This window comes from Octodon degus, unplaced genomic scaffold, assembly GCF_000260255.1.
Source record: "Octodon degus isolate 3935 unplaced genomic scaffold, OctDeg1.0 scaffold00201, whole genome shotgun sequence".
NCBI classification, from domain to species: Eukaryota; Metazoa; Chordata; class Mammalia; order Rodentia; family Octodontidae; genus Octodon; species Octodon degus.
In genome coordinates this window covers 4,011,456-4,034,324 of record NW_004524777.1, presented here as the reverse complement: position 1 = coordinate 4,034,324, position 22,869 = coordinate 4,011,456, and the positions used below count along the sequence as shown (strand labels likewise).

General features: G+C 46.6%; 1 protein-coding gene across 1 annotated transcript in view; it reads right to left on the bottom strand.

Annotated features, from left to right (window-relative positions):
* Positions 1 to 22,817, bottom strand: part of Fam155b (family with sequence similarity 155 member B) — a 28,516-nt gene extending 5,699 nt beyond the window's left edge. The window contains exon 1 of the mRNA XM_004644522.2: positions 21,788 to 22,817. Coding sequence (XP_004644579.1) covers positions 21,788 to 22,648 — 861 coding nt within the window. The 5' untranslated portion in view covers positions 22,649 to 22,817. The remainder of the gene's footprint in view (positions 1 to 21,787) is intronic.
* Between the last annotated feature and the right edge of the window lie 52 nt (positions 22,818 to 22,869).

Genomic DNA, 22,869 nt, shown 5'->3' with positions numbered 1-22,869 from the left:
GCAATCCCAGGGGTGGGCAGAGTGAGAGAGAAAGCAGGAGAATAAGAGATGGAGGGTGTACAGAAAGTCATGGGTAGGAGAATGGGGTGAAGGTAAGAGAAGGGTTAAAATGGCAGGGAGATAAAAACGTGCTGTAGTTTGAATCTGATGCGTCCTCCAAAGGCTCAGGTATTAAAGGCTAGCCTGTGAAACACTGGGAAGTGGTGCAAGTGATAGGAGGTGGGACATCTTTGGAGGCACGTCCTTGAAGGGGATACTGTGAGCTCACCCCCATGTTCGCTTCCTGGAAGCCACAAGGCGAGCATGTTTACTCTACCACGTACCTTTATAGGGGCAGCATTAGGGATGGCACCCAGGGCCTCCTGCATGCTAGGCAAGCACTGTATGACTGTGCTACTGCCGTAGCCTCTAGCACACATTTCTACTATGACATACTCTGCCATACTCTGTAACCATAGACTGAAATAACAAGCCAAAAGAAACCTTGCCTCCTTGTAAGATTATCTCAGGTGTTTTGTCCCATGCAAAGCTAACACAGAGCAGGAGGGGGCATAAAAGCAGCTAAGAGGTGGAAAGTGGAAGCTTCCAAGAGGCCAGGTAGGAAAGAGGCAGTAAAAAAGATCAGGGTAAGAAGGAATGGGAGGTGGGTAAGAAGGCATAAGGATAGATGAAACAGATGGAAGCTAGTAAGAAAGCAGAGGTAAGAAAGAAGGACAAGAGAGCAGGAGGAGGAAGGGAGAAACAGCAGTAAGGCAGGAGAGAAAGTGAAATCACGAGAGGACAGAGGGGCCTTGGCGCCTGAGACCTCATCTCCACCTTTTGGGTCCCAGAGGGCCAAGCTCATCTCTAGCCACAAGCTTTGTCTCATCTCTGCAGCTTGGATCCAGAATCTGCCTCACTCTCACCTGAAGCTATGTGGAAACCCCACCTGCCCCCACCATGTTCACTTGTGGGCCTGGGGCTCAGAGGCCCTTGTGAGGTCCTCCCTGGGCTCCACAGTTTACTGCTCATGCTCCTAAGTAAGGAGGCCCCATTAGTGGTCCTGCCCTTCCCCCAGGCATCTGCAATTAGCCCAGTAACAGGCTGGGCATTCCCCTCCTGTACTCCTGGAAGATGGAAGGAGAGTGGGGTGGCCCGACAATGGGGGTGCGACCTTTCTCCTTAATTAGCCGACCTCCGGAGTACCCACCCACCTCGAGTCACCATGGCAACAAGTGGGCGAGCAGATTGCCTGGGGAGGACACCAGGCCTGTGGGTGGTGAGGCAGGAACAGGCAAGGAGATAATGAGGGGACTAGAGGAAGAAGAGCGGCTCAGAGGGAATCCTGTTCCTCTGCCCCACAGCCCACCAGTTGAATCACTCCTGACCCACATGTGTAGAGGTGGTCTTTCAGGACCTTTCCCCTTACCACCTGGACACCAGCCTTAAGACTCTTCAGCTCTGTTCCTGAGCCAAGCCTAGGAGCTTGCCCCGGCCCAGCAGTATGTGGCCTAAGCCGAGAGGGGTTGGGCACGCATCCACAAGGACTGAGAAAGCCCAGGCTTAGGAAGGCTGTGGACTGTGCTGTGGCTGCTCATGCAGGGAAAAGAAGAAACGTCTCAGAAGTAGGTAAGAGTCAGCTGGGGGACTTGTGGAGCTCTGTCACTCGCCAGGTTGTCAATTATGGCTGTGTATTACAACCACTCAGAGAGCTTTTAAAAAATATTCTTGCCTAGCTGGGTGTAGTGGCGCATGCCTCTAATCCCAGCATTTGGGAGGCTGAGGCAGGAGGATCACTGTGAGTTTGAGGTTAGACTGGCTACAAAGTGAGCTCAAGGCCAGCCTAAACTGCATAGCAAGACCTTGTGTCAAAAACAAACAAACAAAAAAAACATATGATTATATATACATATTCGTTCCTGCCTGGCTCACATCACACCCTAGAGCAACAAAGTCAGAGTCCTTCCATGGGAGGCCCACACTCCACACCTCTGCAGTTTTGCAAAACACCTCAGGCAAACAGTATTGAGAACCATGAGTTTAGTCGTACTTTATCATTTTATAAATGGGAAAGCAGAGGTCCAGAAACAGGGAAGGACTCCCTCACAGCCATGACACATAGTGGCAGAGGAATTTCCAATTCTTCCTACTGAGCAAGCCTCTAGCACCTGGATTCTAAACTAAGGAAGCAACTCTGCTCTGGGGTTTCAAGCTCCAGCCCTGGTAGAAAAGCCTTCTTCGTCATGTCTTGTCCTCTGAGTTGGACTATCTTAAACCCTTGAGGTAGCAGTGTGGGATTGGTGGGGTGGAAAGCCTTCTCCTGACAGTGCCCTCCTTTCCCTATCTCAGGCCACTGCTGGGCTCAGTCAAGTTCAGGCTGCTACAGCCCAGTTGCTATGGGAACTGGGAGGGGAAGGAAACAGTAACTAGAGGGAACACCAATTAACCCAAAAAGGATGCTGGAAGGCTGTTCCAGTCCTCCTGCCTGGGCAGAGCAGGTACTGAAACAGGAGAGGCAAGATACAGGGGATTCCCACTTGCCCTGGGCTCTGCAGTTGTCAGTTTAGGGAGGAGTGGGAGGACCTGGGCAGCCTCATCCTCTAGCTCCCTGGCTTGTAGCCCTGTCAGGGCATTCTGGTCCCTTCAGTCCTTTGGAAAGAAATGCCTGACTTCTTCTGAATGTTTATGAATGCATACTGTCAGCCCCAAAGCCAGGACTCAGGGCCAGACCATTTGGAAAGAGGAGATGAGACCATCCTGCACCCTTCAGTTCTGGGGCTGAAAAATCCTCCAAGAGAGGAAAGCTTCGATTCTTGCCAGCTAGGAACTAAGCACTTTCCTTTCTGGATTATAACCTGCTTCCCTCCCTAAGGTCTGTTTCACATCCAAATCCTCCCTATAGACCTTCTCTTCATGGCTGCTTGTCTTCCTAATGTACCCCTGGGGCTACTGGTCAGGAGCTGCGGCTGCAGAGCTTGTGGAAGCAGAGCAGCAACGTGAGCTGGGACTGGGATGAAACTCACCATGTGAAAGTGCAGTAGCACCTCCTAAGTAACCACCCAGTCCCCACATTTTACCCATGGGGAAACTGAGGCCTAGGGAAGGGCCTTGTCCTAGCCAAGTCAAAGACATGTGAGAAATCACCTGCACCCTGACTGTTAACCCAGTGCCTCCCTGCACTGCATCCATCAGCATACTTAGAATGTGTGAAGGTGGGCATGGTAGCACATGCCTGTAATCCTAGCACACAGGAGGCTGAGGCAGGAGGACTGCATGAGTTCAAGGCCAGCCTGAACTACACAGCAAGACTCTATCTCAGAAAACAAACAAACAAAAAAACAAAAAAACCCAGCAGCAGCAACAACAAATGTGTGAGGACTGCATAGACCAGGGTCTGAAAAGAGCCAAGGGCTCCTATTTCTGACTCTGGGCATTCAGATAATTGGATTAAAGGGTCAGAGGGTCACCCTCCCCAACAGGAGGAAGGATATCATGGATATAACCCTGGGGACAGTCGTAGTTCACTGGGATTGGCAGAGTCAGAATGGGATTAGAGGATTAGAGGGCAAATCCAGGTGGATGATAGGGCTTTACTTAAGTGGCAATAAAAATAAATAACAGCTGTCCTGCTTTTCAGAATGAGCAATCATGAGTCAAAGTGGTTTGGCCTGTCCTGAAGAAAAGGCAGAGGAAAGAGCTAGAGCAGTGAGTGAAAAAAAACCTAGAGCCAGCCCTAGTATCAGAGGACCCTTGTACTGCCAAACCTCTTACGAGCCTCTCTGGAGGCTCAAATGCCAGGGACTAGGCGGGCCCAGCATGGACTAGCGGAGAAGTAGTGTCCCTCCTGTAGGGAAGTCAGGATACTCTGAGGGGGCCTGGTTGATCTACATCTATCAGTTAAATAGAAGAGGCAGGCTTATGGTGGCTCCGGAGGGGGAAGGATTGGGGGAGGCATCACTCTACTGCCCTCCTTGCTACTGAATTTCCACTCCAACATTCCCACCAAGTACTACCCACAGTTCTGACTGTAAACTTTGTTGTAGGAGGCACCTTCTCCTTGTAGGGCAGTGCGTATCTTTAGACAACTTCCTTCTTTGGAACTGACACAGTGCTTCCCTATGGTTTCACCCAGGTTTCCTGCCAGCTCTTCTGGGGCCATACAGAAGTCACCTTGTGGCTCCCCACGCCATTCCTGCAGGTATTTGTAGATCCAGAATCTGGTATTCTTATTCACTTTTCTAACAAACACATTCCAAGTCTCTTCTGTATGCTTTTTGCTGTTCTGGGAGCTACAGATAATAGAGATGAGTAAAACACAATTTGTGTCAAGGTTCAGAGGAGATGAGCATGTGAATCAATCATTCAAGCCACTATGATAAGTAGATGGAAAGGGTAGCATGAAGAGAGGAATGATCAACTATGTTTTGAAGACCAAGGGACAGCAACAATCCCCATATGGGAAGAGCTTGCATTAGGATTTGGAAACAAAGGAGTAGAAATTCAGCAGGTGGAATAAATACGAAATAAATATACTTCAAGCAAAAGAATCAGAAATATGAAGGTCTAGAGGTGTGCACTAATGGAGTAGAGTGTGGTCCTAGCTTCAGACTCTGTAGGCAGTTCATTCAGCACAATTAGAGGATAAAAGGGAGGGTGATGATGGGACATGAAGTGGTACAGGAAATCCATGGCCATATTAATGTCCTCTCGATGCTGAAGAGGCACTAGGATTAATCCTACGGGCAATGGACAGTCTTTAATGGGTTTTAAGTAATTGCTTAAAGAGTGCTCTGCACTTCTATGATTAAAATTTCAAACTTCTCTCTAAAAGTATGGAAGGTGGGGTGTTGACATCAAGACTGAAGGCAGGAGACCAGTTAGGGGCCTACTGGGACAATCTGAGAGCCAAAGAGGACCCTAATGCAGGAGCAGCAGAATCAAAAGATGGGGAGGAAGAGGGAAGCATGCAAAGAGATGTACTAGGGAGGTGGAGTTAACAGGATTACCTATAGATGTGGAGAATGATAGAGACGGAAGGGTCTAGGATAACTGGCATGGCTGAATGACAGCGGTTTCATTTATTAAGGAAGGAAAACTGGAAGGAGTAGATTTGAGAATGAAAGTGATGAATTCAGTTTTTTTAAAAAATGTTTAAACATTTATTACCATAAAAACCACAAAGACCTCTTCAAGATATTCCCCCTTGCTTCAAACATGCAACTTTCTTTTTTCATTTTATTTTATTTTTTTAAGTGATTTTTTTTTTTTTTTGGTGGAACAGGGGATTGAACTCAGGCCCTTGCACTTGCCAGAGAAGCGCTTATTCCACTGAGCCATCTCCCCGGCCCCTTAAGTGATTTTTTTTTTAAGATTTTAATTTAATTTTTTTAAATTCAGTTTTTGGTCATGTTGACTTTGAGGTGTAGGTGGGTCACAGGATGGAATACCAAGGAGGTGATTAGACATAGTAATAATCTGAGCCCCGAAGAAGGGCTTATATGAAAGTGTAAGAGTCACCAGGAGTTAATGTCTTTAGGAACATAGTAGGACATACTATCCTACACTTTTTAACATTAGGCATGGCCATATGACTTACATAGGCCAATGAAATGTGGGTTGAAGTGACAGAGAGCAAGGAAAACCTTTAAGAGGTGGTGCATGACTTGACACTTTCTCTTCCCTCTCCGATTGTGGAAGCAAAGTTGAAATGGGCCCTTTTCTACTCTGAGTATTTTAGTGACTATTACTGAATAGATGCTTCCTAATGACCTGTTTTAGACATGTATCATGAGTAACAAGTAATCATTTGTTGCATTAAGCTTCTGATTATTTGGTGGTTACTCATTACTGTAGCATAACATAGCTGATCCTGACTGATATAGCAATGGTGGAAGCCAAAGGAATGGATGGCTTTGTCTAGGGAGAGCAGACAGGGAGAGAAAGAGATCAATAATAGATTCCTGGAAAACATTTAAAGGGCAGGTGAGGGAAGGAAAGCAGATGAAGATGGAGGTGTGGCTTATGAGATTTGAGGAAACAGAAGAGAGTAGCATTCTGCAATTTAAGGGAGGAGAGAATTTAGAGAATAAGGAGAGGTCAGCAGATAGGATTTACACAGAGGAACACATTGGGGGATGAAGAGGCTGTCTCCTCAGGGAGAGCTGTTTCAGTGGAGCAGCAGGGGCAGAAACAAGGCTGTCACAAATTGAAGAGGGAATGTGAGGGGAGACAAATGGAGATCGCTATGTGTAGGCCGACTGTTAGAAGAAGCCAAACATCTTTATTTGGGGGGCTATTTCAAGGAATGTAGTGTGCTTCTAATTCCTCTCTTCTGTCTGCCTTTTCACATTCAGAAAGGTTCTGTGTGTCTCTGTCCTTTGCAACTTTGCATTGAACACAATCCCAAAATAGGGTCTATCAACACAAAGTCACACTATCAGTCCTCTTGTCCTGGAAACTGTTTCTGGTTTTTTGTTTTTGTTTTTGATTTTGGTTTTGTTTTTTTGGCGGAACCAGGGATTGAACTCAGGTCCTTGTGCTTGCCAGGCAAGTGCTTATTTCACTGAGCCATCTCCCCGGCCCCTAGAAACTGTTTCTGTCAACACAGCCTAAGATCACATTTTCTCTCTCAGGAATGTATCACACTCCACTGATAACTCACTGGAGATGGAGAGAAGGCCTTCCTGGGGCATGGGACCAAAGAGATGGCCTACAGTAGCTCAAAGTCTGAGCACTGAGTCCAAACCTTTTGGTGACATGGACTACAGTAGCTCAAAGTCTGAGCACTGAGTCCAAACCTTTTGGTGACATCTATGTAAATTAAACAACCTTAAGACTGTAGGCTCTCTGTGGACAAGGACTGTATCCTACTTACACTGTGCTCAGAGTCTCACAGGGATTTAGGTAAAGAATGTATCTACATGTACTTATTGGTCAAGGATCTGAAAAATCATGCTTTTAGCAACTAGCCTAGATTGGAGCCATGTGGAAAGAAGCTCCATGAAAATAGGGGCCGGGGAAATAGCTTAGTAGAATAAGTGCCTGCCTGGCAAGCACAAGGGCCTGAGTACAATTCATAGTACCGAAAAAAATAAAAAGCATTATGAATGCAGTTTTGTGGAATTTCAGAACTGATGAAGAAATGGGGGATATATCAGCAAAAAGTCAGAGCAAATTAAATAGGAAAACAGAGGCAATTCTTAATTCCAAGAAAACAAGTCCACCAAGGAAGGACATGGAATTCACTATTCTAAGCAGGCGCTTTAGACTGCTGAGCTGTCTCGCTGGCCCCCGATTCACTATTTTGTATGACTTAGTTGTGAACAATATTTATGTGTATTATGGTTGACACACTGTGTCAACTTGAGGAGTCTAGAAGCTTAACTAAATAACTCAGAAGTTGTACAACCGGGATGAAAAGGACATGCCCTTACCACTCTAGGATGTTGTTCACTGTGTCAAATTGAGAAATTTAAAAGTTCAACTAAGTGATTTAACAGGAGCCTAGCGTCCTTACTTTGTGAACATCCTCTGTTTATGAAAGAGGAATGCATAGAGAACACATGCAGAAGGTATAGGCAGGGGTAGACAGCCCCGATGTACAATAGAAGTGAGGAAAACAAGCTTTGTTCCCCTCCACCTTTTGCTCTTGCTGCTTTTGCTGTTTCGTGCCTCCATGAACTGATGTCGCCTGCCATGTGCCGCTCTGCCTTGGAGCCAGCTGAGTATGGACTGAAACGTCCACAAACTGTGAGTTAAATAAAGCTTTCCTTCCTTAATTCTAGGCATCAGGTATTTTATTTCAGCAATGAGAGACAATATGCCTAATAATGTAAATGTTGAATACAGTTAAAACCAGAAACTGATACACCAATATCTGGTATATAAGGGTAGTGGAAGCATGGGTGCAAGTATGGTGCTGCTGGTACAGACAGTTAAATACTCCTTGAGTCAGATAAAAATGCTAATAGATATATGAAACAGAGAAGTTGCTAGGGACGTAGCTCAGTAAAATAAGTGCTTGCCTGGCAATCGCAAGGGCCTGAGTTCAATCCCCAGTTCCGGCAAAAGCAAACAAACAACAAAACAAAACAAAAACTAGAAAAGTCAAGAAATAACATTGATATTCCATTTAGAAATATAAAGGTACATATCAGAAAGAAACAGCTAAGACAATTGGAGTGTTTATGAAGAACAGGCCTTAGGAGTCAAATATATAATTTAAAAGACATATTACTAAAGAACATATACAGGCTATAGGGATATCTAGACATGAAATATATATATTCTACACACACACACACACACACACACACACACACACACACACACAGATGCACACACAGACTTTTCTTGCTAGTGATCAAACCCAGGGCCTTGATTATGTTAGGCAAGTTACACCCCATCCTCATTAAAAAATATCTGCACAGGGTATCCATAATTGTTCAGGCTGGCCTTGAACTTTCTATCTTCCTGTCTCAGCCTCCTGAGTAGATGGAATTACAGGTGAGTGCTACCATACTCAGCCACATGGAGATTTTTACTTTATAAAAATAGAAAAATCAAGAAATAGCAAGCAATATTGGCATAACATAACATCCAAAAATGTAGATGCAAGCATGTGGAAAATAGCCAAAGAGAGTTTCAACTATTTAACTTTGAAGAGTAAGGCTTAAGAATGCATGCACATAACTTTCAAAATTATGAAGACATATTACGTTGGTAAAATTAAAATTAAATAAACACAAGCTGATCCATAGCTGTCAACCTCAAAAACAACAAAACAAGACTTCCCAAGACTTGCCATGACCAACTTTGCTAGACACAACCCACGATGCACTGCCCTACCCTATATCACCAATGCATGAGCCCTGGGCAGCTTGGGTCAGGTGAACTTAAAAGGCCAACACAGCTAGGGCGGGGTCCCATAGCCAGTGAGAACTAAAGAGAAAAAGACAGCTCTGGGGGCTTCCGTGCACAATAGTTGCACAAGTTGCCACAGGAACAGTGGTAGTGTGACAGTGACGACCATAACTTGTTCCACATACTCCTTATTCCCAGGCACACCTGTTTTCCCAGGAAGCCATCTCCAGTTTTATGCAGGTATCACCACCCTTGCTTTCCTAAATGTTGTGCTTTGCTAGGTAGATGGAGACTAGGGAGAACAGAGACCTAGTCAAAGGTGATGGACAATTGTACTTGATCTTGTTATGAGTAAATCAAGGACTCTGAGGCTCTTCTATCTTCCTGTCTCTTCTTCCATCTAAGCATGTCTGCGCACTCATTCACTAGAATCTCCCCACTGTCCTCTCACTACTAATCCTCCACTCCTGCCCCAGACACTTCACCTCTTGTACCCACATCACCTTTCCCTACCCCTAAGCAGCCCATCTCAGTCTTGTGAACTTCAATTGGGTACTGAGCAATCATTTGGACTGAATACATCTAATTAAATTGAGAATAATAGCTACCATTTAGTAAGTGCTTACTATAAGCTAGGCCTTATTCAAATCACTTGACCTTGATATTTATTAACACATTAAATTCTCATAATCACTCCCTGAGGTAGAGGCAAGTTTTACAGATAAAAATATGGAGGGCCAAAGAGTTTAAATAACTTTTCCAAGGCCCACAGGATGTAATGATAATGCCTACCATTTCTTGAGTGCTTGTAGGAGATTAACACGATTTGTGTCATTTAAGCCTGTGAATTATCCTATTTCATAGTTTTGATGGTGCAGAAAGTGAGGTTCTTAGATTAAGAAAAGCATTCAAGGTTTCAACACCTATTCTACTGAGAAGACAGATTTCGAACTAGAATTTGAAGCCAACTTGACCTTGACTTTGGTACCCAATTTCTTACATACCATTCTGCCCTTGGAATGGTCCCTTCAATTCATTATTACCATTGAAACATGTTATTCATTTTTTAAAACTTGGAACGTATTATTCAAATACATTTCTTTTTATAAAATTTCACACCAAATTGGGGAAAGATTTCTAGGTTTAGATGGAGGGGGCTGATTTTCTAAAACCAAGCTGTTCTACTCATACCCCATGAGTAAGGTTTTATAAGTGGGTATAGGAGGAAGAACATTTGGATACTAGGAATGATACACGATCATTTCCATTCCTTTATCAAAGCACTAATTTCTTTCTTGCTCTAACTCTGTCTGTCTGTCTCTGTCTCTGTCTCTCTCTGGGGTGGGGGTTGCTCTGCACTCATAAGCTTCCTGACCAGAGCACAACTGGTGGGCTCTATTACTACTGGTGGGCTCTGTTACTATTTGGCACTTGGTGAAAGGTGGGAAGCTGTCTTCAGTAGAAAAGTTTTCTAGCCCTGGGAAATGAATTCTGTCCCAAGTACAGCACTGCCACCTGGGAGCTTCTGAAATAGCCTTGCTCTGAAATCTCCAATGCCAGAGTCCATTACTTAGGAAAAGTACTTAGGGCAGCCACATGGCCCATTGTTTCTTCTCAACGCTAACCCCACAGGTGTGCTTTATCTAGAAGATTTTGCTGTAGTAAGACAGTTCCTGATTCTGCCTCTGCAACCAGCCAGCTGTGTGAACTTGGACAAGTCACCAGTAAGGAGACCACTGATTTACTATGTGACTGTGTGTCAAGTACTTTTCTCTATGAGCCTCAATTTACATCTAGTAAAGTAGCACTAAATGGCAGGAAGGTAGGGTTAGATATTTTTAAACAGTTCTGCAGTCAAACTCCAGTTGTGTTCTTAATAATGCTAAAACCTCAGCTAAGTTATCAGCTTTCCTGACCCACACTTTCCTTATCTGTAAAATGGAGGCAAATAAGAACTGCTCTTACTTTTCTGTAAATGATAATCTGTAAAACTAGTACAAACCTTTGCCTATGAGTATGGGTACTAGCATGGACTGCATAGTACTGTACCATTGTCTGCAGGCATTTGAATCCGTGGATTTGACCTGGATACCAATCTCAGCTCCAGTTCTTATTAGCTAGTTGGCCTTGAGCTAGTTATGTGACCTCTCTCCGAGCCTGTCTTCTCCACTACAAAATAGGGATAATATGTACGTGTTTCACAAGGTATAAGAATTAAATAAGAGTTCGTGGCCTCAGTCATTCGCAGATTTTTCCTCAGAATCTAATTAACTGTTTGAGGAAATCCCTGTAATTTCTTGGAAGCCACAAATAATCCTTTGCATTTTTTTTTACAGTAGATCTTCAGATAACCAATCTGAGAGCGTTATTCAATTATTCTTGCTGCCGATTGGCTACTGCCCTGTAGCCCATCTCTGGCAGATGCAGCGGCATTCCCACATCATAACAGGTTGCTGTATCACGTGTAGCTATCTCAAGAGTCCTCAGTTTTGTTCTTCATAAAGCCCTAAGATCCCTAAGATGCTGTCACCCCCCCCGCCCTAAGGCTTTATCAATATAGTATCGTATTAAACTAAATTATGCAATTGTGGAAGACATATATTTAGGGCTTAAACGATAAAAAAAGGCCATTTTCTGACCATATCTGAAATTTGCAGTTTTTCACAATTCATGGTTGCTCTAAGAAGGTAACCCCATGATTTCAACGGTCTACTGTATATACAGATCAACAAAAACATAAAACATGAACAAACAATTCACAAATTGCCAGTAAGATGGTCTATAAGAGGGGGCTGGTGAGATGGCTCAGTGGTCTAAAGCACCTACTTAGAACAAGCTTAGCAAAGCACAGGGACCGCGGTTCAATCCCCCAGCACCACATGCCAGCCAGCCCCGCCCCCTGGTGGGCTGAGCTGGCCACACACACACACACACATAAATAAATAAAATTAAAAAAAAAAGATGGTCTATAAGAAAATAATGTCTGATTGCCAGTGAAGCAGAAGACCCAATACTATTATGGACTATTGAACTCTTTTAGAATATTTTGCTGAGTTTACACACCTATATTTGAATGATGGAACTTAACAAAAAAAGGGGATTCAGATGAATGTCCATTTTGTATCTGTGTATTCAAAGTGGTTAGGATAGATATATAGTTATATTCTCTTAATGAATGGAGGGATTTTTCTAATGGTGTTTGTAGATAGGATATCAAGTCTGCATCTTGTACAGCAATTAACCACTAGGAAGAATGTATGCAATGTGTTAATTATTTAAACTGTTCTACCAAAAAAAGAAAATAATGTCTGAACCCAAATAAGCCAGTACTATACCATTTTTCAGGTAAATTAGCCTCATATTTTTGTTGAGTATAAATCTGATTAATCCAGTATGTTGAAAGAAACTTAGTAATGTTTATTAAGAGTATTAAAAAGTTAATACTAAAAAAGTTAATATGCTTTAATTCTAATTTGCAGACTTCATCTTGCAGAATTAATGTTTGTATTCCCATTTGTATGCAAAGCAAAGTAAAGAAAAAGTCTTTTTTTTTTTTTTTTTTTTTTTTGGTGGTGGTACCAAGGATCGAACTCAGGACCTTGCACTTACCAGGCAAGCACTTATTCCACTGAGCTATCTTGCCAGCCTGAAAAAGTCATTTTGTGTGTAGATGTTTATGTAAGCCTAGAGAAAAGGGGGGAAGAATACCCAAAAAATTGTTCATCAATAACCTCAGGACAGTGGGACCAAAGGAAGTAAATAGGAGGATAAATAATGTTTTCTCAAAAAACCTGTGTATTGCTAGATACACAGCTATGCATTATTTTGTGATTTGAGGAACTCACTAAAATAGAGAAATAAGAAAAAAAGACTGATAACATTTATTCATAAAAGGAATTATTGATCTGACACAATTTATAAACAAAGATATTCATTATATCACTACTTACAATAGTAAAATGGAAGAAATGCAAACATCTAACAGTAGGGGTTGGGTTAAATAAATTATGTCATATTCATGTGACAGAATATTGTATACTCATCAAGAATGCTGTTTAATGATGATAAAATTACATGGGAAGGTACTCAGTACACCAGGAAGTTAGCAAGAGCAGCAGCTAGGAGTGAGGGTGCACACCTGTGATTCCACCCCCTGCAAGACTGAGGCAAGACGATCACATGTTGGAGTCCAGCCTCAGCAACTCATCAACCTAGGGAGTCACTATCTTAAAATAAAAAATAAAAAGGATATAGCTCAGTATGAAGGCTCTGGGTTCAATCCTCAGTAAAAAAAAAAAAAAAAAAGAGTAGGGCTAAAAATCTGTACCAACCTTTTAAAAATATATAGTCATACTAGGATGGCTACTTAAAAAAACCAGAAAAGAAACAGTGTTGCCAAAGATGTGGAGAGATTGGAACCCTTGTGTGTTCCTGATACATATGGAAGGCATATAATATCCTACAGCAACTATGAAAAAAGGATGACAGTTTTCCAAAAAGTTAAACCTAGAATTACCATATGATCTAGCAATTCCATTTCCGAGTATCCTCAAAAGAATTAAAAGCAAGGACTAAAACAAGTGCTTGTACATCAGTGTTCATCGCAACATCATTCATAATAGCCAAAGTGTTCACCATCAAATGACTGGATAAACCAAATGTGTGTGTACCTAATGGAATATTAGTCAACCATAAAAAGGAGGATTTTTTTTTTTTTTGGCTGGTTCAGGCTACCTTAAGGGCGGGTCTGGTAATGCATGTGGAGCTGGGAATAGAACTTCGGTATCCTGTGCCTGATTGTGTTTGCATAAACAACTAAGCTAACTGGCAGGTCCTCATCAACCATAAAAAGGAATGAAGCACTGAAACGACATGAGTGAACCTTAAAAAACCACACTAAGGGGGCTGGGAAGATAGCTCAGTAGAATAAGTGCTTGCCTGGCAAGCGCAAGGTTCTGAGTTCAATCCCCAGTTCTGAAACAAAGAAACAAACAAAAAACGACACACACAGTAAGTCAGACCAAAAAAAGGCTATGACTCCACTTACATGTGGCACCCAGAACAGTCCAAGGGACAGAAAGTGGCTGAGAGGTTAGCAAGGACTAAAGGGAGGGAGGCACAGGTAGTTATTCTTTAATAGGTACAGAGTTTCTGTCTAGGAGGTTAAAATCATTCTAGAAATGGATAGTGGCGATGTTGTACAGTACTGCAAATGTACTTGATGTCACCCTTGCGCTGTACACTTAACACGGTAAATTTTAAGTCATGTATATTTTAACACAATGAAAACAAAATCCTAAGTGTCCCTGGGAATTTTTTCCATTGTATTTCTATTTGCCACAATTTCTTAGAGATCATTTTTCTGTAATTAGGAAAAAAGATATTTTTGAAAGATTCTAAGTCTATGATAATCTTGAAGGACTAACTTTGTTGGAAGGTTTAGTAGAGTTCAACACTAAACAGACGTGCTCTGTTTTACAGATCTGCCAGGCGGCCATGCTATGCTTACAACCAAGTAAGGCAGGAAATCTTAGGGACACGCATGCCACCTAATGCCCTTCTTCACACAGAGCTTGATGAGCTGGCACTTCCTTTGACCCCCAAGAATAGCTTAGGATTCTCAGGCCAGGGCTCACAAAGACCCTGGCATGGGATCTAGGTATCCGAGTCCCAGGGCAAGGCCTCTGCAGACTCTGAGGTAATAAGGCCCTCACTGCATTTATTTTCCCCTCTAGCTCTACCAGCACCAGCTGGGTGGGGCTCGGTCCTATTTAGGGCACTTTCTGCCTTCCAACCCTGACTGATCCTTTCAGCAGCCTGGGGTTGAAAATATAACAAGATACTGTTTCTTCAGGTGAGAGGAGCACAGATCCTCCGTTTTCCTCTGCAGAAAAAGTGAACGCTCCCTTTACTGATGCCGACACTCCTGTCACTTTCCCAGGAGGATACCAGTGATTATCACTGGGTCTCCAGCACATGAGACTGAGATACTGAGCAAAAGGGATATTAGTGTGTTGTCCCTCTGGATCTAAGGCACTCTGGGAGGTTCCCTAAACTGCCAGTAGGCTCTACTGAGCCTCCCCTCTCGTCAGTCCAGTTTCTCATCAAACCTACCGCTGGTCAGCTAGGCATTGCCTCTGACAGCTGGAGGAGGTTATTAACATCTTCCACATACATCTGGGCACTCAGAGAAAGAATAGACAGGCCAGCTCTCCTGCCTCTTAGGTCTATAGCTTGGGCAGGTCATTTCGCCAATGGGGATAGTCAACAGTACTTGCCTGCTAGGATAACTGTCAGTATGAATGGAGCTCACAGCTGTGGGCCCATGGAATCTCCCAGGCACACAAAAGTTTGCAGTTTTCTTTTTTCCCTTTTGCCTTCTTATCATTTTCTTCTTAGGAGCCAGTTGGCCTCATCTTCTGGCCTAAAGATCTGTGGCTCAGGTTCCAACTCCTTTCTCTGGAATCCATTCCAGCAGGAGCTTTGGTCCTCATAATTCCTGTCACTCCCAACTCACATGGTGCTCTTGCTCTCCTTTCTGAATGGCTCTAAGACTGAAAATCTCAGGTTTTCCTGGATCCCTGCTTATGCCTAGGAACTGCACCCCTGGTGCCTGGCACCAGCTCTGCTCTATGCACCTGTAACCATCACAATGTAAACAGGCATTCCCTAGACACCTGTGAAGCCAGCACTGGAGATGGTGCTTCTGTGGGCCCACATCTGTCCAGGCTCCCCAGAAACAGAGACTGATCCTGGTCTTCAGCAGACACCTGCACTTGGACTCCACATGCGGCAGAGAGGAGATTGGAGGACAGGTTACACACCCAGTCTTCATAAGCACACAGCAGGTAAACAGCTTTGGAGGTTGGGGGCACAAAAGGACTGCCCGGAGGCAGAAATTTTTCAGGATAAACTTCCCATCCCTGCATCTGAGATGTGAGGTTGGCCTTCATCCCTGCCTACACACAGAACAGTAAGTGAATCCTTTTCCTGAGGTACTGATGATGTCTTCAAGGGGACCAACACATACCCACATGGTTTAGCAGCACCCTCTCACATTTGGCCAGCCCTGATCTTCCTTTCATCTCAGCTCCATGAACTGTCTTCCCTTTCCTCATCCCCACCTCTGTGATGTTCAGCAGACTTCCAACATGACAATGATATTAAGTGGGCTCCTTTCCTGCTCTTATATCCCTACCCCCCCAACTTCAGGAGATACCAGTATATCTTTCCTGGAGGTTCCCGTTTCTATGGTGACTATAGTAGTCAGACACCAGCCTTCGGGAAAGATGGGAAGTAACCATGAAGACTGAGGGTATGTTTGTGTGAATGTGTCTAGGTGACTAAAGAGTATGTGTGCACACATGCACATGTCTACCCTAGCTAGGGAGGAGAGAAGGGAGGTAGGGAGAGAGCAGGGGATGAGGGAAAGGGACAGAGAGGACCAGAAGAGGAAAGGGGGCAGGATGAGACAGGGATGCAGGAGGTAGAGTGCCAGTGGAGTGTGAGGGATGTGAGGAATGAGGGGGCATAGAGGTGTCAAGAGCCATGGAGGTGTAAGTGCCAAGGGGTAAGGCGAGGAAGCCAGGGAGTGTGTGGAACTTGGGGTAAAGATTAGGAGGGTTAGGAGGGGGAAGGGGATGACAGAAGCCAATTGTTAGGAGCAGGGTGAGAGGGGGACAAAGGGTCAGGGTGGAGGTAAGTTTTGGAAGGAGGGCCGGCAAGATAGCTCAGCAGACTAAGTACCTGCTTAGGCAAGTGCAAGAACCAAGGTTCAATCCCCAGTACCACATGCCACGCTGGCCCTGCCCCCATGTGCACTGAGCCACCGGGTCTGAGAGTGGTGGCGCATGCCTGTAATCCCAGCGCTGGGGAGGCTGAAAACAGGAGGATCTCTACGAGTCCGATCTGCATTGTGGGACACTATACCAAATACATTTAAAAAAGAGAAAGTTTTAGAAGGAGCAGAGGAATGTAGGGACTAAAACAGTTAGAGATTGAGATGTGGGGTACAGTTAGGAAAGGGGTCTAGGGCAGTGGTGGTGAATCTATGGCACATGTGCAGCTACTGGCTGTTTGTTGTCATTGAAAGCTCTAAATCACACTGGTCTAGAGGGACAAATCAAACACTAGGAAGATTGTGTGGGTCCCTGATATGTGGACAGGAGTGATGTATGGGATAAAATTAGCATTAGCCTGGGAGGAACATGGGGTTGGAGTTAAGAGTGGGTCGGGACAGAAGGGAGGAATCTTCAAAGATGCTTCATCCTGAGACCAGATTTCCCACTCACAGCCTTAATCCACTATGTCCTTGCGCAAGCCATAAACATGGCCTCTTCACTGTCCCTGTTCTAGGATTCCCAGCTCCCGCCCTTCCCAGAACCTCATGCTCATATTCCTTGGTGATGAGGAGATGAGCTTTGTGGATCTGGAGCCCCTACCCCAAGGCCCGCTTTGCCAAGCTACCCAGGGGGCTGCTTCCTGCCTGCCTGCCCTTCCTCCATTCCCAAGCAGGAACAATTACACCCTTTCTGGCCAGTCAGTCTTGCGGCAGGCTGCCTGCCACTGGGGCAAGGCTCCCTGCCTATCAGCCTGAGTAGCAACAGGGGCCACTGGCCAACTTGGGGCTCCTGGATTTTTGCTGTGTCCCAAGCTCCCTGCTCTCAGAACCCCTCACATCCAGCATTAGCCTGGAAGTCCTGCTTGGCAGGAAAGCTATGGCAGGTGGGAGGAGAGAGGAAGGCAGGGAGACAGAAACAGCTGCCAGCCGGAGTGGAGAAAAGCAGGGCCCTGGCAGATACGGGCAGAAGGCAAGGCACTAGCACTGGCAGCCCCCCACCCTCTTCCATGTGTGGGCGTTAGGCTCAGCCTCCTTCCATAGCCATCCACATCGAATGCTGCTGTTCAGGGAACAGGCTCTGACCATCGGCCTAAGCTCTGGTCTAAGATAGCCCTCAGAGGTCACCTGGTCCCATTCTCCAATACTGGTGTTAGTTACCTTGGTGGCATTTCTACTCAGGGATCCACTTGGATCAGGCCACTTGAATCAAGAAATCAGATTTCTTGGAAGCAGGAGCATACCGTTTGCTAAGGCAGATTGTTCCCTCTTTGTGAGGAAGAGACTGAAGGAGTGACTGATGGGCTGCCTCGATACTCGACAGTCTTCTCATTAACAATAACCTCATAGAGCTGTTCTGATGAATTAGCCCATTTACAGCTGAGAAAAGTGAAGCTCAAAGAGTTGAAGATCCTAGCTCAAAGCCACACAGGTAATAAATGCAGAATCCAGATTTGAGCCAAGGACTTTCTAACTATCACATCCCTCTAGAGCTGGTAAGACATGCTTCTTGTGTACCAGGACAATTCTCCTGATGTGTGAAGTCCATGACCACATCTTTCTGAGTCTCCTCCCACTTTGGCTCTCTCCAGGGGACCTGGATTGTCAGTTGCTTCCTCCTCAGCCTGGTCGGTGTGAAACCCAGGAGCAAACATGAAGTCTGTGAGGTGGGCTTGGGTCAGTCAAGGATAGAGCAGAACTCTCACATCCTTCAGTGGCACTAACCTTGATCAATGTGAACTGAGGGCTGGTGAGAACTGGAACTGTCCTCCCTTTGAGCCCTTATACCCTCCTGAATAAAGAACAATGAAGGAAGAGGCTTCTACCCCCACCACTCCCCTGGTCTGAATGTCCAGAATTGAGGACAGGAAAAGGTGGAGGTAGTGAGGATCAGGCAGGGGCCTGGCAGGGTTAGGAGGATGGAGGGCTGGGCATGAAGTGAGGTAGCATGGGGTGAGTAGGCAGAACATAGGGAAGAGCAGAGCTCGAAGGTGTATAGGGAAATAAGGGAAGGGTGGGGCATGGATCCAGGAGCTGGGAGAGACCAGGGTAGGGACGGGCATTGGTCTGCCTGGGTTAACATCGCCCTGCTGTGTGAGAGAAAGTCACTTGCACTTTAAGGAAATGTTGCAGTTGGTACTAAATTAGGAGGTGTCACAGGCAGCAGTGAGGACAGGTAGGATTTGTGGGGCCCTGTGTGACCCCAAACAGGCAGATATTGCAGAAGGACAGAACAGTTTCTGGGGCCACTCATTAAGGATCTAAGGCACTCAAAACAAGGGCCTTGGGGACAGGGGATCACCTGGTTCTGGGACTAAGGCCCCACGTTTAGTTTTCATAAGTAAAGGAAGTCTTCTAGGGCTGGGGAGATGGCTCCGTGGAATAAACGCTTCCCTGGCAAGTGCAAGGGCCCGAGTTCAATCCCCGGTTCTGCAAAAAAGGGGAGTCTCCTTATCCTAGCCTGGGGCCATGGGCTTTGCACTCAGAAGCAGCTCTGAGGGAGGGGGCATCATCTCACAAGGGTCCCACTTCGGGTTCAGGCTGGACAGGAGGCTTGGGGTCCAGAAGCAAGCTGGGGATTTGAAAGAAGACTTCAATAGGAGATGGACCAAGGGGCTGAAGGGAGAGAGGTGTAGTAAGAAGAGGAGCAGGGCTGGCCTTCCCCTTAGTGATAACAATACAATTGACAGTACAATTGGATTTGAGAACCTTGTTGGTCCTGGCTTCAGTTGAGGGAGGGAGCTTTGGAAGTGATGTGGGAAAGACAGGAAAGGAACTGTGGAACTGACACTGCCCTTTGTGGGTACAACAGGCAGTAAGAGAGCAGTAGTTTGATTACTTGGAGGAAAAAGACACTAGACAAAGGAAGTAGGGGGTATGGGGAACAAGATGGGAGACTGGAGCAAAAGCATAAGCTTAGAAGTGGAACGCAAAGGCTGGAGTCCTGACTGCTGCTTATTTGCTGAGCAACCTTAGCTTGAGCTCCTGCACCTCAGTCTCCTCATGTGTCCAGTGGGCATGGTGGTACCAGTGGTATCAAATCCTTGAGTGATTGTGAACTTCTAACACATGTGAAAGAGCCTGATAACCCTAAAACATCAGATATTAAATTGTTATTGTAGAATACTATCAGTTACCTCTTCCTCTTTAAGATTCACAAAAGACCCAGGATGTGGGCAGAATAAGGATTATTATTTCTGTTTTACAATGAGCAACAGGAAGCTCAGAGAAGTGAAGTGACTTGCCCAAGGTCACACTGCTAACAAATTATTGAAGTGATGAGGCCTCCTGAATCGGAGATATCCACTACTATTCCCTACAGCAAACTGCTGGGTAAAATAGTCAATATACAGAATTATTACTTAGTAAAGGGAGGCCAAATGGAGCTTGGAGGTAATCATGGCATTAAAAAAAAAATCCTCACAGGAAAGTTGTGAAGGCTCTCATTCATACTGGTAATTGAGAAAAAAGAAACAAAACCAAATAGTTGGGGCTGGGGGGTAGGAGGGAGAGCCACAAAAAAGACAAGCAACCTTCATTCCACCTGCCAGTAGTCCATATCCCTCTGTTCCCTGAGTGTATGTGCTTGTGGCTGACATTGAATATGTCTCTATATGACAAAAAATGTGTCTTTCTTCATGTGACAGTACCTCTGCCTGCATGCCTCTGACAATGTGGAGTGATGGGAGGGAGAGGCTGATTCTACAGCACTGTTTATGGGTGTCACAACCTCCCCATCACTGTTTGACTTTGCCCTGGGGTAGTGGTGAGCTGTTTGGCTCTGTGTGTGTGTGTGTGTGTGTGTGTGTGTGTGTGTGTGTGTGTGTCTATACACCTTTAAGAAGTGGAATATCTCATTTGGTAGTGTGAGTGAGGCAGTGAGTCAGCTGAGGCTGAGGGAGGCGGGAGGAGACTGCTAGGTTACGAGAACAGGAAAAGGGAGCAGGAGAAAGTGAAGTCAAGAGCCAGAGCTACCCCTTTCCTCTCCAACCTTCTGCTTCAAATCCCTACAGAGCCCACTAAGAGCACTGAAACCTGTCCAAGTCTCTGGTGACCATGCTGAAGGAAAAGGAGGTACTTTCTGCCCCTCCCCAAAGCCTGGGAGGGAGATGAGCTAGACCAGGAGGCAACTGTCTCCTCCAGCTCTCACCCCTTAGTTTGAAAATGTGTAAGGCCACCACTCCACCTGGTCTCCTTGTCACTTGACTCTTTGACCTTGCTGCTCTTCCTCTAGAAGCAGGCCACCTGGCTGTTTCAGGAGAGCAGGGCAAGAGCATCAGGTCCCAAAGGTTTACAGGTCCCACCCACCTCCTGTCTAGAACAACCCTGCTGAGGGTTAAGAAATTTCTCAATTCAGCTCTTCCCTAAGGCAGGCCTCTCTTCTCCTCTGGAAGCCAGCTTTCCCTCCACCACCACCCTGGGGTGCTGGGAAGACACTGGGAGTTTAGTAATGCACCAACCTTCAGTGGCCCTTCCACAAGCTGGTGTGCCCAGTTCCCAGCTCCTTCCTTTGTCAGGGGACACAATCCTGCAGGTTCCCTCCTTGGGAGAAGACAAGCACCCTTGGGCTCCATCTGCCTAGGCTCTGGGCAACCACATCAGGTCACATAAGGTCAATAGGAGGGTGTGCCCTGACACCAACAGCGTGCTTCCTCCCACCCATTGGTAGTGCATAAAGGGTGAGCCACTCTACCTCTTGGCTTTCCCCCTCTCCCCCCTTGCACCTGCCAATTCCAAGACTTCTGATTCTGGTCCAGGAAAAGAGGCATGGCTGGTTGAGCAAGGTGGCTAGGGGAGCACAATCTCTCCCTCCAACCCTTTCCTTGCCCAGCCCCCCAAGATTCCTCTCTCTGCTTATGTGGGGGTGGGGCACCTGGAACCCCCAGCCCTAAAATGTCCAAACTTCAAATTAATAGAAGTTGGCCAGGTGATTACCTGACCTGAATCCGAAGCCCCTTCTCTCAGGAGGGGCCCAGGTGACAGGTGCAGTGTCTGGGAATGGTGGGAGTGGTAGAGTGGGTAGAGGAGCACACTGCTTTTTGTCTGGGGCACACTGCTTCTGCTGCCAATGCCCAGGCAGCCCTTATGGCTGTGGACGGTCGTTCTTACCTTACAGCCTTTCGTGCAGGACCGGATTGAGTACTCTTCTGCCTGTAAGTATTTATGCAGCACGATGTCAAACTCATCATATTTTTCCTGAGCATGTCGGTCCAGTCGCTGGTATGCCTCGATACAATTGCTACATGCCTCCCAGGTCCCAGAGCCAGGACTGGCCACCACGGCCAGCAGGTCCCCCAGCAGGGTGTCCAGACTGCAGTCCAGGCTGTCGGGGCGGTCCATGCCTAGCAGCAAGTCCCAGACCGTGTAGGTGTCACAAAAGGAGAGAGTGAAGTTCCGAAAGTGGCCTTTGAGCAAGTTTTTCTTGGCGGAGGGGAACTTGGCCAGGGCAAGGGAAGGAAAGGCAGGGGGCCGCAGAGGGGGGGCTGGGGTAGTCGGTTCGAAAAGTCTCTGCAAAGACTCCAATTTGGTGCAAGCTGCATCCAGCCCTGTGGGCTCTGGGACGCCGCCGCAGACCTGCCCGGGGGCGGCGGCGGGGGCGGCTTTGGTCAGATTGCTGTATCGCGGGCCGCAGGTGCCCAGGGACGCGCTGGGCTCGCCGGGCGACGGCGGCGGCAGTGGCAGCACCGCCCGAGGAGGCACCGGCTGCCGCTCACGGCCGGTACCCCAGGGCGGCCGCATGGCGCTGCTCAGCTCCCTGGCCCGGGGCCGGGCCCCCGCGCACAGCCACAGATGGTCAGCGAGCAGCACGGTGAAGAAGAGCAGGGACGCCAGGGACAGTCGCCATCGCTGCGCCCGCTCAGAGTCGGCGCAAGGTTTGTCGCTCGGCCTGGGAGCCCAGCAGCAGCAGCAGCAGCAGATAGTCAGAGCGGCGGCGTCTTTCCCGGGCCACATCCAAGCGCCCCTGAACATATTTCAGGGGGGTCCGGGCTGGAGGGAGTAGGCGGGCGCGAGGCCGGACGGCCGTCTCGGGCAGGCTGGTAGCGCGCCGCTCCGCGCTCCTCGGCGCCGTCCAGGCTCTACGTCGGGGGTCGCATGGTGAGGCAGGCCAGCTGGCCCGGGGCCCCGCTCAGGCCGGAGTGGCGGGGCGCTCCCGCGCCGTCTCCGCGACCCTCCCGCGCGCCTCCACTCAC